The 15,760-nt window shown below is 42.0% G+C and overlaps 1 protein-coding gene across 18 annotated transcripts in view; it reads right to left on the reverse strand.

The window, feature by feature from the left end:
* Positions 1–15,760, reverse strand: part of MAGI2 (membrane associated guanylate kinase, WW and PDZ domain containing 2) — a 618,641-nt gene that overhangs the window by 260,410 nt on the left and 342,471 nt on the right. For all 18 annotated transcript variants that reach the window (XM_079993549.1, XM_079993547.1, XM_079993552.1 and 15 more), the window contains one exon: positions 12,616–12,735. In XM_079993549.1, the coding sequence (XP_079849675.1) occupies positions 12,616–12,735 (120 nt within the window). The remainder of the gene's footprint in view (positions 1–12,615; positions 12,736–15,760) is intronic.

The following is a 15,760-nucleotide window of genomic DNA, read 5'->3' on the forward strand; positions in this document are numbered from 1 at the left end:
GTTAAGCCTTACATCTTCATTTTTAACTGTAATGAAGGCTAATCAGGTTTCCATTTAATGAGGTTTATTAAACAGGTTTCAGTGGCGACCAAACCATATCATTAATGCAGGTGATGGCCTAACGGGCAATATTTTTATCTTCTCTCACCCTCATAAGCAGGTGTGTGGAGCCACCCACCGGTCAGACAGATGACATCTTGAAGACATCAGGTGACTGATAGCTGGGTGGTTCTGCTCACCTGCCAAAGCTCAGCCAAGGGAATGGAGGTCTGCTTCACCAGCATGTTCCCTACAGGAATGTGCTACCACCCAGTGACATCAGCTGATGGACAGATGGACACTGTACAATTCCCACTGCAGCAGGAAGGTAAACGGCGCTTTGGTACTCATAACGGTGTCCTCTTCTGCCAGAAGACCCAGAAAGCTGTCGGCGGACAAACGCCGGCTCCCTCTGCCTGAAAAGAAAGATGAGCACCACACCCCACAGTCGCCTTTGACTGGACTTAACCGTCCAGGGGTACTTTACCTTTTTTTTACCTTTACCTTACAATTCTATGATCCTAAAGTTTGGGGAAAATGGCTATGCTGGCCAACTTGAACCCTGGCTGGAAGTTCCGCATCTTGATATTTCAGATCTTAAGGGAATAGATTGCTATCTAGGAGCTCGAGTGAAATTTACAATAATATCAAGGTCTTCAGTTTCTGATATTCAAGGGTGTCATCACACTGCAATGAAGGCAAGTTAAGTAGCTGACCTATATTAGCATACCATGTAACCTAGTCAGGTAGGCTCTGGAAAACTTATGTGAGTTGGTCACCCAATCATGTGAATAGGGTATGTTTATGTCACGTGATAAAGGGTTCACATGGCACATAAACAGAGGAAATGTTCTGGCAGCAGCTGTCTCAGCCCAGGGAACAATTCTGCCCACGGTTAAGAGAAGGAAATGCCAATGGTATCTAGGCATCTTCCTGAACATCTGTATAGTGAGGAATTATTCTAGGATCACAGGCATCAAGCCATAAAGCAAGCTATTTTTATGCATTTATGTTTACATGCTCTGCCACAAAGATGAATGGTGCTTATTACAAGTGCCCCTGCCTAAATTTATAGTCATAGAACAACTGTGATTTCTTCTGAGCCCATAGCTTGGCTTTTCAGAGTCTTGCAGTTCCATCTGCAGGGAGGCTGTCTGTCTCCTTGGGCTGTAGATCCAGAAACTTCATAGACCTCAGCAGGAATCTGGCAAGGCTATAAATATGCTGATCACAGATTATTTCCTTTTTCTGCAGAAGCCATGCTTCCCCTGGTGTGAGGATGAAATGCAGCCAATGAATAAAACTCCCTCTCTTTTTTATCCATACTCTGAGTGCGCCCAATACTTTGCACAAGGAACACCATCTAGTCTGGCTGTACATACTCCATAAAATCTTTAACCAGTCACTATTCTAAAGGCAGGGACGCAGGTGGCGCTGTGGGTTAAAGCCTCAGCGCCTAGGACTTGCCGATCGAAAGGTCGGCGGTTCGAATCCCTGCGGCGGGGTGCGCTCCCGCTGCTCGGTCCCAGCGCCTGCCAACCTAGCAGTTCGAAAGCACCCCTGGGTGCAAGTAGATAAATAGGGACCGCTTACCAGCGGGAAGGTAAACGGCGTTTCCGTGTGCGGCTCTGGCTTGCCAGAGCAGCGATGTCACGCTGGCCACGTGACCCGGAAGTGTCTCCGGACAGCGCTGGCCCCTGGCCTCTTAAGTGAGATGGGCGCACAACCCCAGAGTCTGTCAAGACTGGCCCGTACGGGCAGGGGTACCTTTACCTTTTTATTCTAAAGGCACAAGTATTGTCTCAGTCCAAAAAACAGGGATTAGGGTACATTCACAAAGCCTCACAGGCTGCAGGATTGCATGGAGCCATCTGCTTGGTCACTTAGGCTGTAGCTCAGTGATAGAGCCTGTCTCTGGTGCACAGAAGGTCTTATGTCCAGACCCTTGAATCTTCAGGTGGGAATAGGATATACTTCTATCGGAAACCCTGGACAGCAAGTGCCACCTAGCATGGATATTACTGAGCCAGTATAAAGAGACTTCCTTTATCCCTATATCCACTTCCAGGTGAGCAGGCAGGTGATTACATTTGCAAAACAGAAACACCAAGTTAGAGTCAACCTCCCTAGAAATGAAGCAACAGATGGGAGGAAATTATTGTTTGATGCTCTGCACTTCAAGTACTGTTGTTAAAGTCTAAATAAACAATGCCAACTGATAGGAAGTTGTAGAAAGCAACTAGTGGAAATTGGGTTGGGGACTGTTGTACAACTTAATAATGAAACCGGGGGGGGGGGGAGACATCAGTGAGGATGTTTGTGAATAATAAAATAGTTTTTGTGAAATTCACTGTCTAGGACTAGGTAATGTAGTTTCTTTTGCTGATCTCCCTTATCTAATCAGAGTGCCACACTTCAAAAGCAACATCTCCAGCAGTTATAAGCTATCATGCCAGTAAACACAATATTTTAAAAGATTATTTACAAGCACTGTTCTGTTAAAGTAAATATTGCTAACAAGGATTCTGTATATGTAAGATAAAACTCTGAAGAAACGTTCTGAAATATGAATGATTCCCGTAGGATATTCTCCTTTAATCTTTTTCAGGCTGGGAGTCGTTTTCTGCCCCATATCACTGATAAAATTGCTACCGCCAGAATTGACAGAGCTCCTTGAGGAAGATGCGTGCAGACAAGGAGCCAGTGAGTTCTCAAGTCTGCAGGAAACCTTCCTAAAAGGCCTCAGAAAGGCACCTTCTCAACAAACCGACCCCATTTTAAATTAAGACTAGGTTAAGACCTTTAAAAAAGTTACATGCGCACAGTTTTAGAGAATTGTGAAACTGACTATGGTCTGCTTCACACATTATCTTTGCAAGAATGACTCCCATCACGAAGCCAAACTATATGGTTAGCCATGTGTGTAAAGGAAAAAAGATGTGTGGTTTGGGCCAATTCTAACAAATGCCAAATGAGCTCCACATTTCTGGCAAACAGCAAATGAATAATAACAGATTAAGTGCCAATATGCTGAACTGTAGAATACATTTGCACAATTTGTTGTGTGTGATGTAATATACAAATTTCTACTTTGAAAAATGGCCTAATTAATACTCTACCTTAATACAATGAATTGAAACAAAAAACATACCCTCCCATCATTTCTCCGATGCAAATAGGTGTGTTGCATTCCATAATGATAATTTTACTATTTATACCTGACACATCTTACTGGGTTGCCCCAGCCACTCTGGGTAGCTTCCACCATATACAAAAACAGAATAAAACATGACACCTTTTTTAAAAACAAACAAACAAAACCCTTCCTTATACAGGATTGCCTTCAGACTGCTTGGGGGTTGGATTACTCCATACCCTTCAACATTTATTAAATGAAAATAGGGATGTCCTAAGGAAAAGTGGGACATTCCAGGATCAAATCAGAAACCAGTGTGGCTTCTCTAAATCAGGGATGTCCCTGGAAAATAGGGACACTTGGAGGGTCCGAAAAAAATGCTAAATATAGCACATTATATGTGTATGGTAGTACTATAAGACAAGAAGTGTTACAGTAAATTGTCCTTCTAGGGCTTGTTCTTTGGGCTCTAATAAATCTTTTTAAAAAGAATTTGATCTAATCGGTAATCCCCTCCTCCTGTACTTGACTCTTCCTCTGGGCTGGCTCAGAAAATAAAAAAATTAGCAGCAAATTCAATGATCATTACAGCTAGCAGTTTTGTGAAGCTGTGATCTGATTGTTGCGCTATCATATAGTTGGATCAATTTTCAGCTCACAGTAAGATATATATCTTCCCTCATTCAAACCTAAATGAAAGGATGAGGACATATAGTTGCTGACAATCGTCCTCTGACTGAATAAAACTGTCACTCGGTGAAACACATTCGACATAATTCCTTAATGGCTTTTTGTTCAAAAGAACCTCAAAGCAAGGTACAGAAAACAGAAATCAAACAGAATCTAACACAGTTTCGAAACATAGTAAAGGTCCAGTGCCATATGCAAAAATATCAAAGTAGCTGCACAGAACAGAGATTGAACACAATAAGGGCAACTCTCCATTTACGTGGGGGTTACATTCTGAGGCCCCACAAGTTTAAGTGAAATCACGTATATTGGGAACAACATTGAAAAAGCCTGCAAACTTCCTTGAAAACTCCTGTAAAAAAACTGAAAATGTTAAGAACTCCTATATTTCCATCTTTCCATGGGTGCTGGCAAACTAAGACATTCAAGCACCAACGACAGGAACATAATATAAGATGTGTCATAATGCTGCCTTCAAAATTTTCAGCAGAATTATGTTTGACATTGGTATAAAACTGAGCCGGGGTAAAAAAATATTGTATGTAACCGGGGAGAACTGTGTCCCACTGACTTCTCTGAGCCCAATTATCAAGCCTTGCAAAAGTGGAGAACTTCCAAGGGAGTTGTAAATTGTAACTGTGAAAAGAGAAGTGTAAAACCTAAACATCCAATCAAAAAAATATTTACTGGAGTGAGTGTGTTTGTGTTTTCCCCCATTTTATCTCTTTTTCTTCACTTAGAAATTGCCCAAAGCCATCTCACTGCTGATACAATAGTTACAGTGGTACCTTGGGTTACATACGGTTCAGGTTACATACGCTTCAGGTTACAGACTCCGCTAACCCAGAAATAGTGCTTCAGGTTAAGAACTTTGCTTCAGGATGAGAACAGAAATCGTGCTTTGGCGGCGCGGCAGGAGCAGGAGGCCCCATTAGCTAAAGTGGTGCTTCAGGTTAACAACAGTTTCAGGTTAAGTACGGACCTCCGGAACGAATTAAGTACTTAACCCGGGGTACCACTGTATTTATCTTACAAAGATACGTAATGTAAGAAAATAACATTTTCAAGAGTTCAGCTCTGACTAACACTCATTGAAGTGTATTAGATGAGTTTATTTCTTTACTTTACTTAAAAAACCCCACTTTTAAATAATACCACCTTTTCATAGCAATCCCAATGTGGTTCATAACTTAAAAGAAAATCCAATTAAAAACCTGTAAGACGCCTTACAATAAATACAAATTAAAATACACAATCATAAATTCAATAACCAGAGCAGCTCCCAAGACTAAATATTAGTAAGCCTCAAAGACCTGGACTAAATGTATTATTCAGCCCAGACTTTTCTAGTACAACAATGTGTAAAAATTTCATGGCCTAGACAAATATCGTTTCATATTTATCATTTGGGTGTGAATAAAGCACTGCTCTTTCTAGTCACTTGGAGGAGCCACTGAAATATAGTTTTAGTCGTCGATAGTAGTCTGCAGAAGATAGGTGTGTTGAGCGGTTCAAAATTGACCTACAGCAATTCAGTGCTATAAATACAGTGGTGCCTCGCAAGACGAAAAGAATCTGTTCCGTGAGTCTCTTCGTCTTGCGGTTTTTTCGTCTTGCGAAGCAAGCCCATTAGTGGCTTAGTGGATTAGCGCTATTAGTGGCTCAGCGGCTTAGCGGATCAGCTGATAAGCGGCTTAGCAGCTTAGCGGATCAGCTGATAAGCGGCTTAGCGAATCAGCTGATAAGCAGCTTAGCGGCTTAGAAAAAGGGAGGGGGAAAGGAGAAAAAAACCACAGGAACTCGCAAGACATTTTCGTCTTGCGAAGCAAGCCCATAGGAAATTCGTTTTGCGAAGCACCTCCAAAACAGAAAACCCTTTCGTCTAGCGGGTTTTCCGTCTTGTGAGGCATTCGTCTTGCGGGGCACCACTGTACACCTTGAAATTCCTACAGAAATTTCACCTGAAGAGAACCCTCTCAAGTTGCCTTGTATTTTGCATTTGACTGCCTAGAGCTGTGAACTCCTCCCTCCCAAGAAAGTTCACATGCTATCCCTCATAATTCCCACAGCATATTTCGTCTGAGCGGATGCCTTCCACATTACAACTGGATTTAAATTACACTTTTAGCAGATCTCTCTCTGTGTGTTATGTGCCATTCTTTAGAGGGTCGACAACTGCGGCCCCACTGGCAAGTTCTGATCCCCTGAGTGAGATCAGCTGGTCTGCAGCTGCCAGCCAAGGTGTGAAAGAGATCTGAAGAAGAATTTGTCAAAGGAATAAAACTTGCCAGAATATGCTCCTTCAGGTATGTAAAGCATTCACCCGTCATCCTTCACTCAATTTTAAAAGTGTATTTCTGAGGGGGAAACTAGTTGCTGATGAAGCCACGCTGGGCTCCCCTGTGATCTGTGAAATCTAAGGAAATCATTCATTTGGCAGGCTCAATGGGCTCAAAAAGATCCACTAGCGCTCATAACCCAGGAGGGTGATGTTTTGTTTTCTATACTGCAGCTCCCACCCTGAACCCTACCAATTCAAAATTCAGATCAGTGTTTAGAGGTTGTTGTTGCTGCTGCTGCTGTTATTTAAGGAGAAGAAGGGGATAAACAATTTTTTTTTTTAAAAAAAAAGAAAATCCCATTTGTGTATAGAACTGGCATGCCTCTCTGGATGGTGGATTCTAGGAATAGTGAGACACACTCCCTAGGGCACAGTTGCGTAAGAATAGTAATATGTGAAATCAGCTTCTACATTCTATATTTGTTCTGCACCTCACTGCCTAACAAAGAATGTGCCATTGAAAGCTTATATGCAATACGTTAGATGACTAGTTGATCCAATAAAAGGTGTCCTTACACTTGGCTCTGCATCTCTGATCATCAGTTTTACAAACTAATGCAATAATACCCTGATCCAATTAAAAACAAGTAACTAAAGTCAGACCTTTTTTCCTCTTCCAGCCAAACACCACAGAAAATAGCTGTATCCATAAATGGAATACATACTGCACATTGTTTTATCTCAATTTATAATCCAATTACACCATTTATAATTAAACCCAGGATCAATGTCAGGGGATTTCTTCTTGAAGCACATACTGATGTGTTATAGCGAAAAGGAATACAATTGCTTTTCAATAACTTCCCCTGCTTAAGTGCCACAAAAATGAACTGGAGCTGTGCAAAAATAGCCATGGTACTTTTGTGAAGCTTTCATATATTCCAGGGGACCTCCGGCAGAAAGAACTTCAGTCCAGCAGCCCCTGCACATGTTTGAGTAGCAATTCACTCATAGGAGTGATGACATTACATTTCTCTTTTAGGCAATATGTCAATACTGCTCTAATTGAATCAAGATTTTCCCATGCCACAAAGCTTGTTAGAGAAAAATATCTTGTTAAGATGCCGAGATACAGAATGCCAATTATTAAGGCAATCAATATTTATACAGTAGGTAAAATTCACCTCAGGCAGGTTTGAGAACCATCTGTCAAATCATCTCTAAACTGCAGAAGTTTAGAAATGCATGCAAGATACTGGTGAAAGTCACCTTCACAGTTTGATAATACAAACAAGATTGACAAAGTTATCTCTTGAGAGAGGGGGGAAACAGAGGAAAGGATAATTAAAAGTTAATTTCATTTTTCAGTACAGCACATGACTGCATACTGAACAAATAACTGATTACATAGTGTTGCTGCTATGACTGCTGTAAGTGCTGAAGATATAGAAAATTTTAATGGGAAGGATCCAACTCCTGTTAACTACTTCAAGTTCTCAATCATTTTTCTTGAATAAGGTTAAGTACAGGTTTAAGATGGAACCCTGAGGAGCCATGGATGTGGCAGAAGTGGTACTGGTAAAGAACAGCTCACCTGGTAAGGGGCACTGATACCTCTAGCACATCTGTGGAAAGCTCCTCAGGTCTAGATGTAGTGCCAGGCAGTAGGGGAGGCCTTGGACTGGCAGGATCCGAAGCCTGAAGGATCCTGACACACATTTCAAAAGGGGGGGGGGACTACATAGGCCTTGGAGATGGCATAGTGATTTGATCCTCCATTTATGTTAATAGGAATTTTTTAAAAAATATATATATGGGCAATTAGGTCCAGGGGATTTTGTGCTCAGCACTTCTAAAGTAAGTTTTTTTTTCATGTGGTCTTTTTTTTTTTAAAGGAAACATTTGTAACTTTTCGGCAGCAGAAATCAGAAAACTGTAGACCTAAGAGAGGTGTCCCCTGGGTGAGAAACATGCCAGAGTACAGACAAATAGGTCCGGGTAAACAAATAGGTAAAGTTAATTTGAGGGAGAAACTTAAAAGGATCTGCTTTCTGTGTAAAATCATACCCTGTGACTACAAGCTTGACCTGCATCATCCCACCCTGAAATTATGGTATGCCTCGCAACATTATTTTCACTTCATCGATATGTCTGTAGCATTTATTTGTTTGTTTGACATCTGAATTGCAAGGGCACCTTGAACGAAGCACTTCAGTGGTCCCTGCTTCAACTTGGGGAAGCGATGCAGCTCAGGGGTAGAACATCGGGCTTGCATGCAGAAGATCGCCAGTTCAGTCCCTGAAATCCCTGTGGAACCAGGGAACTGGTCAGGGGAGCATTTGCCACTGAGAAAGAAAACCATGTGTGTCTGAATTATGGGTGTGCATTGGGTGGGAAACAGTGGTGGTGGCCTTCCTCCTTGAAAGAGCAAGGCTTTGAGAAGCCAGTCAAAAATGATGATGAAGATCTGGTATGGACGATACTGCATATTTAATACTCTGTAACAGGGGTGGCCAACTCCCAAGAGACTGCGATCTACTCACAGAGTTAAAAACTGGCAGTGATCTACCCCCTTTTTTGGGGTTCAGGTCAAAGTTGTTGAGTTTTTTTTTCAGGGAGGAGGTAAAATTTTGAGCTTTTTTTAGGGGGAGCCACAGTTGTTTAGCTTCTTTGGGGGGAGCCAATGATCTACCAGTGATCTACTGCAGATGTCCAGTGATCTACCGGTAGATCACAATCTACCTGTTGGACATGCCTGCTCTATAACATACTTGGCAAGAAACAGGTTAATGTTAACATTCCTCTATGGCTGGACAACATATATAGGTCCCAGTCAATATCATCTCAAGTTATTTAACAGGATACTGACATGGATGCTATAGTGGGATGCCACTCATTTCTCCCAGCTTCTGTGAAGACCAATATTGCTGAATTTGGAAACAGAGCTTTGTTTCCTAAGTAAGAAATGCAGTCTGTACCACACACACTTAAACATTAGCTGGGTTTGAAGACTGCCTCAACAGAAAGGAGAGGAAACAGTGGGATCAACTGGCAGATGAATCAGATCAGATGACATCTTTTTGACAGATTTCTATAGGCAAAAAAAGTCCTTGCCAGCCTCCCCCCACCCCTGATCTGTGGCTGTCACAAAAGTGAAAGGAGGAAGATGGAGGTAAATGGAGAAGGAACTTTTCAATGACTACAGTAAGCTGAGTCAGGTGTCTACTTGCCAGTGGCAATATTGAAAGTCTCCTGATACTGACCATTTTCCACAAGGGGTTTGACATGTCTTGATGAAATTCTCCCCCCTCCCCGGGAAACAGCAGCTTTATTTATTTATTTGTTATATCAACAGTTTGTTCTTTCTCTAATAGCTCGTTAAAGCTATACTCTGTACTGAAAAGGAGTGTAATATTAATCTGATAGCTAAGCATCCTCAAAGAGGGAAGAAGGGGGCAGGGCAAGAAAATTTTGCTCCCCTTAAACTCCATGCCTAGGGGGTAAATATGACCTTTGCTGGGAAACATGCCTATAATCTTTGCTGGGGAAAGCCTCTCATTTCAATTGCTAATTATCCCCTCCCTAGGATCATGCTTTGGAGCACAGAAGCATTTGTCTAAGTAAGATTATACAACACACTGCAACGTGTTTTTTGGCATTTAGGCCATATACGGTTCCAAGGTGGTTTTGCAATCAAGTGCTATTCAGGTCCAAACTTTCTTAGCTTGAAATGTGCCTTCAAGAACATTCATTGGAAGATACCACATCCTACAATTAAATGGTAGGTCAGCAGGACAGAAATAATGTTAGTAATATGTTCCTTTAAGCCTCTGGATGTATTTGTCAATAAATATACTTGATATATTTGACAATTAAATACTGCAATCAGTTCTGGTATAAAAGTGATGGCACTTTAGTCTCTCACTGTGCAGCCGTCACTAGGAATATTACAAAAAAATGAAGGGAAGGTTCTTACATAAGAGAGCCCTGTATCTTAATGTTTATGAGGAAGACTGGGGTAAGCAAGGTTCTTTTATGTAGGGTTGCCATTTTTCAAAAAGTAAAAACTAGGACACCCCAAAATTTAGGATTACCACCAAAATAACGTGGTTTTTCAATTGACTTGCCTAAGAACCAGGACAAAGCGCCACCATTCGAAAATCCTCCCTGGATGTCAATTCTGCCTTTGAAATTTGGGAAAATCTGGATGTATGACAGCCCCATAAGTGGGGAAACACAGCCCCACTTGCTGTGACCACCTGTACCGCACCCTTCTCCAATGAGAAGAAACTTATTTTGGCGTAAGGGAAAGGGAAAGGCAGAGGTAGCAGCTGCAGATGCTCCCAGCCGAACAGTGGTGGCAAACTTCCAGTCCACAGGCCCAATTTGGCTGGCAGGGGTCTGAATTTGGTCTGTGAGGTCATTTCCCCCAAAATACATCCATCTGCCCCACACCTGATGTCATATGCGGGACGGGCAAAGATGTATCTGAAAATGAACCACTGGGAGCTTAAAGTGTGCTCCTGATTGTTCCTTGGTCTTGCTAAAGCATCCAAGAGCAGATTGGAGCTGAAAACTGCAAGCCCCTTTTGAAACTGTCCATTTGCAGATGCAGTTTGGACTCTATGCCTTCAAAGGGGCATTTTTTTTCTGCTGCAGACCAGCCCTGTAGACAGCTTTGCCAGTCTGCCAAGGAAAAATGTCTGTTTGCTGGCATGGTTTGAATCCACATTGCACTTGCCCACAGATAAAGTGTGGCTTGCTATCAGCGCCAATCACTTCTGATATGATGGCAGGTGGCTGGGCCTAGCCTCTGTCGAAAATGGCTCACGAATCGTGGGCCACTTCCAGATCCAGTCATCAAGCTAAAAACAGTTCTCCACCTCTGCAGTAGAATGTCTTATATATGTATTTGTTTTGTCAGAGACCAGGACTGAAAGGACTAGTAGCTGCAGCATCTCCAGTGGGTAAATGGTGATGCCTGGAACCATCTCCTTGGTGGGAATGGTGCATCCAATGTCATTTTCCTGATGGAGAAGCTGGGACTATTAGTTCTGCTGGTGGAGAAAAATAAGTTCCTAGACAGCAAAAACATCATGATTTTAAATTATAAATCTGAGCCCTACACTGTTCCTTCACGGACAGATGAAACCACCCAATATATTAGACTTCTTCAGAATGTACGTGTTTTTAATGCACAGCTTACAAACCTATAATATCTAGGGATAAGCAGTCAAAAAAGACCAAAGACATGATATAATGTGGTACCGCATTTATGTACTATAAGAAACATGCTGTTTACAAGTTTCTGTGGTATTGTGGGTTTTTTTTGCACATTTCCATTCCATTCCTCTTCCAATATTATGCAACATACTTCCATTTCACACATTTTTTTTTTAAATCTTGAACAAGTTTGACATGAGGTGAATCAACAGTAACCCTAGAGGTATCATTAAGCTGCCAGCTTGTCACTTCTCAAGCAGATATTTTTAAATCCCATTGCGGAAATTCTATATCTACTTGCCATGTAGTTAAGGTGCTAGGATTTTTATTTCTTTTTTTAAAAAAAAGTTTTACAAGAATCTGCATGACATCAATTTTAAAATTGCTGATTCAGCTTTCAGTTTACACAATTATCTGCAAGATCATCAATAATGTGTGGGTACCATGCAGCAGTGTGTGTGTGTGTGTGTGTGTGTGTTTGTAGAACTGCCCACCTCAATCTAGCATTTTCATTCACCCTCTCTGCACTGCAATGAGCAGTGCTCGGCTTGAGGCATCTGCAAGTTAGGCTCAGGTTTTTGGTGTAATGATAATCGCAAACAATTATGAAGCATGATGATGTTCAAGAATCTCAAATGAAGGGCAGACAACCAAATGGACACTGGCCTGACTCTGGTTGCTGTGTTCAGAAGACAGGAATGAGCCACAACTGAACACATGCCCCCCCTTTAGTGCAGATGGCCCCAGCCTCCATCCTGAACATCACCCAAAAGTTCAGATACAAATATAAAGGTATACTTGTTAACTCCCTTGATTCTCTGACCTTGTGGAATCCTTTTGACTCAGGTTTAATGCTTTAATTTATTAATATTTGTTTTATACAATTTGTGAATTATTGCCCAAGGACATTGTCTTTTTTTGTATGTATTCTATTATACCTTATTTCGTTAATTAAATAAAAAAAACTTGTTTAACTTAACTTCGCTGAGTGCTGAGTGGTTTAGCTTTCACTTTTTATTCTCCCTTCCCCTTAACTGACATGAATTCCAATTAAATTGAGCCCATTTGCATTTAGATATTTCATAGGGAAAAAAATACTTTCACAACTACCATCTGGCTGCTCATAAATTTAAGATAATGGGTGCTATGATACAATCTAATGGCAGGTCCTAATGTAATTCCAGAAAATGGAGGAAAACATAATGAAAACATAAAGCAGATTTTGCAATTAAAGAACGCAGCTTACCTTCATATGTCCCGCTTTCTAAAAGAGCACCACTTTTCTCTAGTTCCATAAAATCTTCAACAGTGATGAAAATATAATCCACACCAGGGACTTCCCCCTCCTTATGAGGCCTTGTAGTGCCTAATTTGAAGGAAAGAAAACACAAACTGCTATTATGCACATTAATGGGCATCTGATGTCTGAAAGATTTATCTTAGGTTTGGTTTGTTATATGGTTTCGTAAAAAGTACAGGTTGCTAACAACAATATTTATTTGTTGCAGATTTCAGAGCTTCACATATAGGTGTGCATATTACTGACAGTGGACATGGCCCCCGGCCGGAGGAGGGGTACGTCAAAACTCCTGCCCTCCACTGGTTCTCCTCTCATGAACTCATATAAGATGAAGTTGGAGCTTTTGTACTGCTTTATTGGTCAGAGTTAATGACATCCCTCCCTGTTACAGCACTTTGCTTCACCCTATCCTTCTGGAGACTGGTTTGACAGTGAGTACAGTACCAACACCTCTTTTGTTGTTGTTGTTAGAAAGTGTGGCAATTACTGCAACAACTTCATGGTGAGTAACCAATGAAGAATCATACCTGAACCAAGAATCATACCTGAATGTGACTCCCACAATGGTTTATGGGATACCATGGTATCACATGCATGCTCCAAAAGCATTTTCGAGGAAGACAGCATGAGGACATGATGTGTAACAAAATGCTTTCCATATCCCCAATTGACTTGCAGCTGTGACGGGTGTGTAAATTTAAAACCTAAGCTTTGTCATGTTCTGCCAGTCCCAGCTCACCCCCCCCCATTCAGTTTAATGGAACCTTTGTCACCAGAATCTCCCTTTCCTCGGATCACACTATTAGTCTACTTATATGGCTTTGGGAATGGGACTATTTTCCCCCTTAACTGAGCAGTGAAACCATTTGCTGTCATTATATCATCAAGTACTTTTGGACTACTTGGGATTGTCTATTAGCTGTGCCATGATAAGGCCAATTCCTCAACTTCGCTGGCTGAAAAATCTGATGGTACCACGAGTGTGCCAATTCTGACAAATAATGCAACAGTCTGTCTTTATTATTCTGCACTAAGTGACACCGTACTATTTATAATGCTGCCACATTTGATGCTGAAAAGCAATTGCTATTCAAAATCAAGTCTCTCTCGCTCACTCACTCTCTGTCTCTCAACATGTAATTTGCATCTTTTGTGAAAGCACTTCATAACCCTGATGTTGCTGTAGCTACTCAGAGCAATTAAAGGGAAGTGTGGTTCCAGGTAAGCTACAACACAATAAAAACACAAGTGAATTACAAAGGGCCATTATTACCCACGTGTTTTAAAAAAGAGTTACTGGTATACTCTCCCAATTTCTCCATCTGGTTAGTTTCAGGGATAACACAATAAGGATTTATTTGCCTTTGGAAGAGCACATCCTTGAGACATACCCATTGGTGCTATATTTATTTTATTTACAAATATGCAAGGAGAGCCTAGCAGGTGCAAGCACACCTCTATAAACATGCAGCACAGTCTGTCTACCCTGCTGATCAGGGTCGCCATGTTGGGGGGCAGGGGACTGAGGGGAGGGACCCCCAAAATTTTCAAGGAGGGAGCCTAGCCCCCTCAAAATTCCATGGCAATTGTGCACGCACGCCACACAATGTGCTTCTCGTGCATGCCCCGTGACATGCTCCTGCCTTAAGCACAAGCTGCGCAGTGTGCACATGATGTGCCAGCACATCACGCAGTGTCCATGAGTGACATCAGCATGCCCCGCAGCATGTGCGCATGACGTCGGCACAGCACGCACAAAGCATGCTGCCTCGGCCCCCTCAATTGCAGGGGCAAGCAGCCCACTTGCTGCTGAGAGACCAACCGCATTTCAGCCTGAGTGCTACATTAACTGGGTGGTAACTCCAGCAGCAGGTGGGGTCAAAAACCTCACACAATGCCCTTAGTAGACAAACACAATTGAGCACAAAGTGCTCACACTCTTGGCAAAACTTTTGCACATAACATACAGAAGTGCCCATTTCAGAGCATATGTGCATTTAATTGGGAAGCACAAAATAGGTAGGTCGTCATTCAATTTCTCTCCCATCCCTACATCTGGGACCTTAAGTAGCTTTTGACAATCTTTGCATGTATTTGGATTCATTTGTTTCAAGGGATCATTTCTGGAAATGGAAGCTGCAGGTGTGAGAGGTCTGATCTACACTGGGCCCACAATGGGGAGCAAAGGGCTAAAGCCTCCCTACCTCCCAATCTACATGGTCATAGTCAGGGTTTTTGTTGGGAGGGGGCAGGCTTTTGTTAGGGAGGCAGAACCGCAGATTTGTATTGGTTTTTATTGATTTAGGGGATGCCCCCCCTTGGCTATGCCTATGCCAATCTAGAATGGAACTTTGCGATCAGCTGTTTCCTCCTTCTAGCCAGTGCAGAACTTGAAGAAGAGGGGGAAAGACCTGGTAAAATAAAAAAGACCCCACAGGGCGTTAAGTTCCCTATCAGGAACTGGTGCTTGAGTTGTCACCCCTCCTTCCTTTTTTCCCTTTTCTATTGTTTTTGTTAGGTTTACTAAGGGCAGGGACTGTTTTGTATGCTATTGATCTCATATAAGCCACAAAGTAAAAATGATTTAAATAAACAATCAAACCAAGTGAAACTGTTTAAAGTAACTTTGATGCACTTAAATTGGCATAGCCCTGTACATTTCAAAGTATATATTTTCTGATCTTCTACAAGAAGCAATACTTCCCTGCCCACTTTGCTAAATAAAGAATTCTAGGCCGACACAGTGTGCAAGATCTATATTGGTATGTTGAACATGTTACCATCGCTCTAAGCCCCCCCCCCCCCCGTGTCATAACATAACATCTAACGACTGTTTAGGCACACATCATTTGGGGCCAAGATATCTGGAGCTGATGACCTTATTCCTCAGGACCCCCCCCCCCCCACACCACAACAGTTGCAAGAAGGTCAGGCGGAGTACTGCAGTTTTCCAAGCCTGAGGGGTTACTTTGTCTTCAAATACTTCCTTCCCCCCCCCCCCCCGACACTTGGAATTTGCTTGTTTGGGATGTACTCCCAACTAGTTTGAATTATATGCTCAATTTGCTGACACCATGACAATCTCTGGGCT

This window comes from Podarcis cretensis (assembly GCF_951804945.1).
Source record: "Podarcis cretensis genome assembly, chromosome: 10".
NCBI lineage: Eukaryota > Metazoa > Chordata > Lepidosauria > Squamata > Lacertidae > Podarcis > Podarcis cretensis.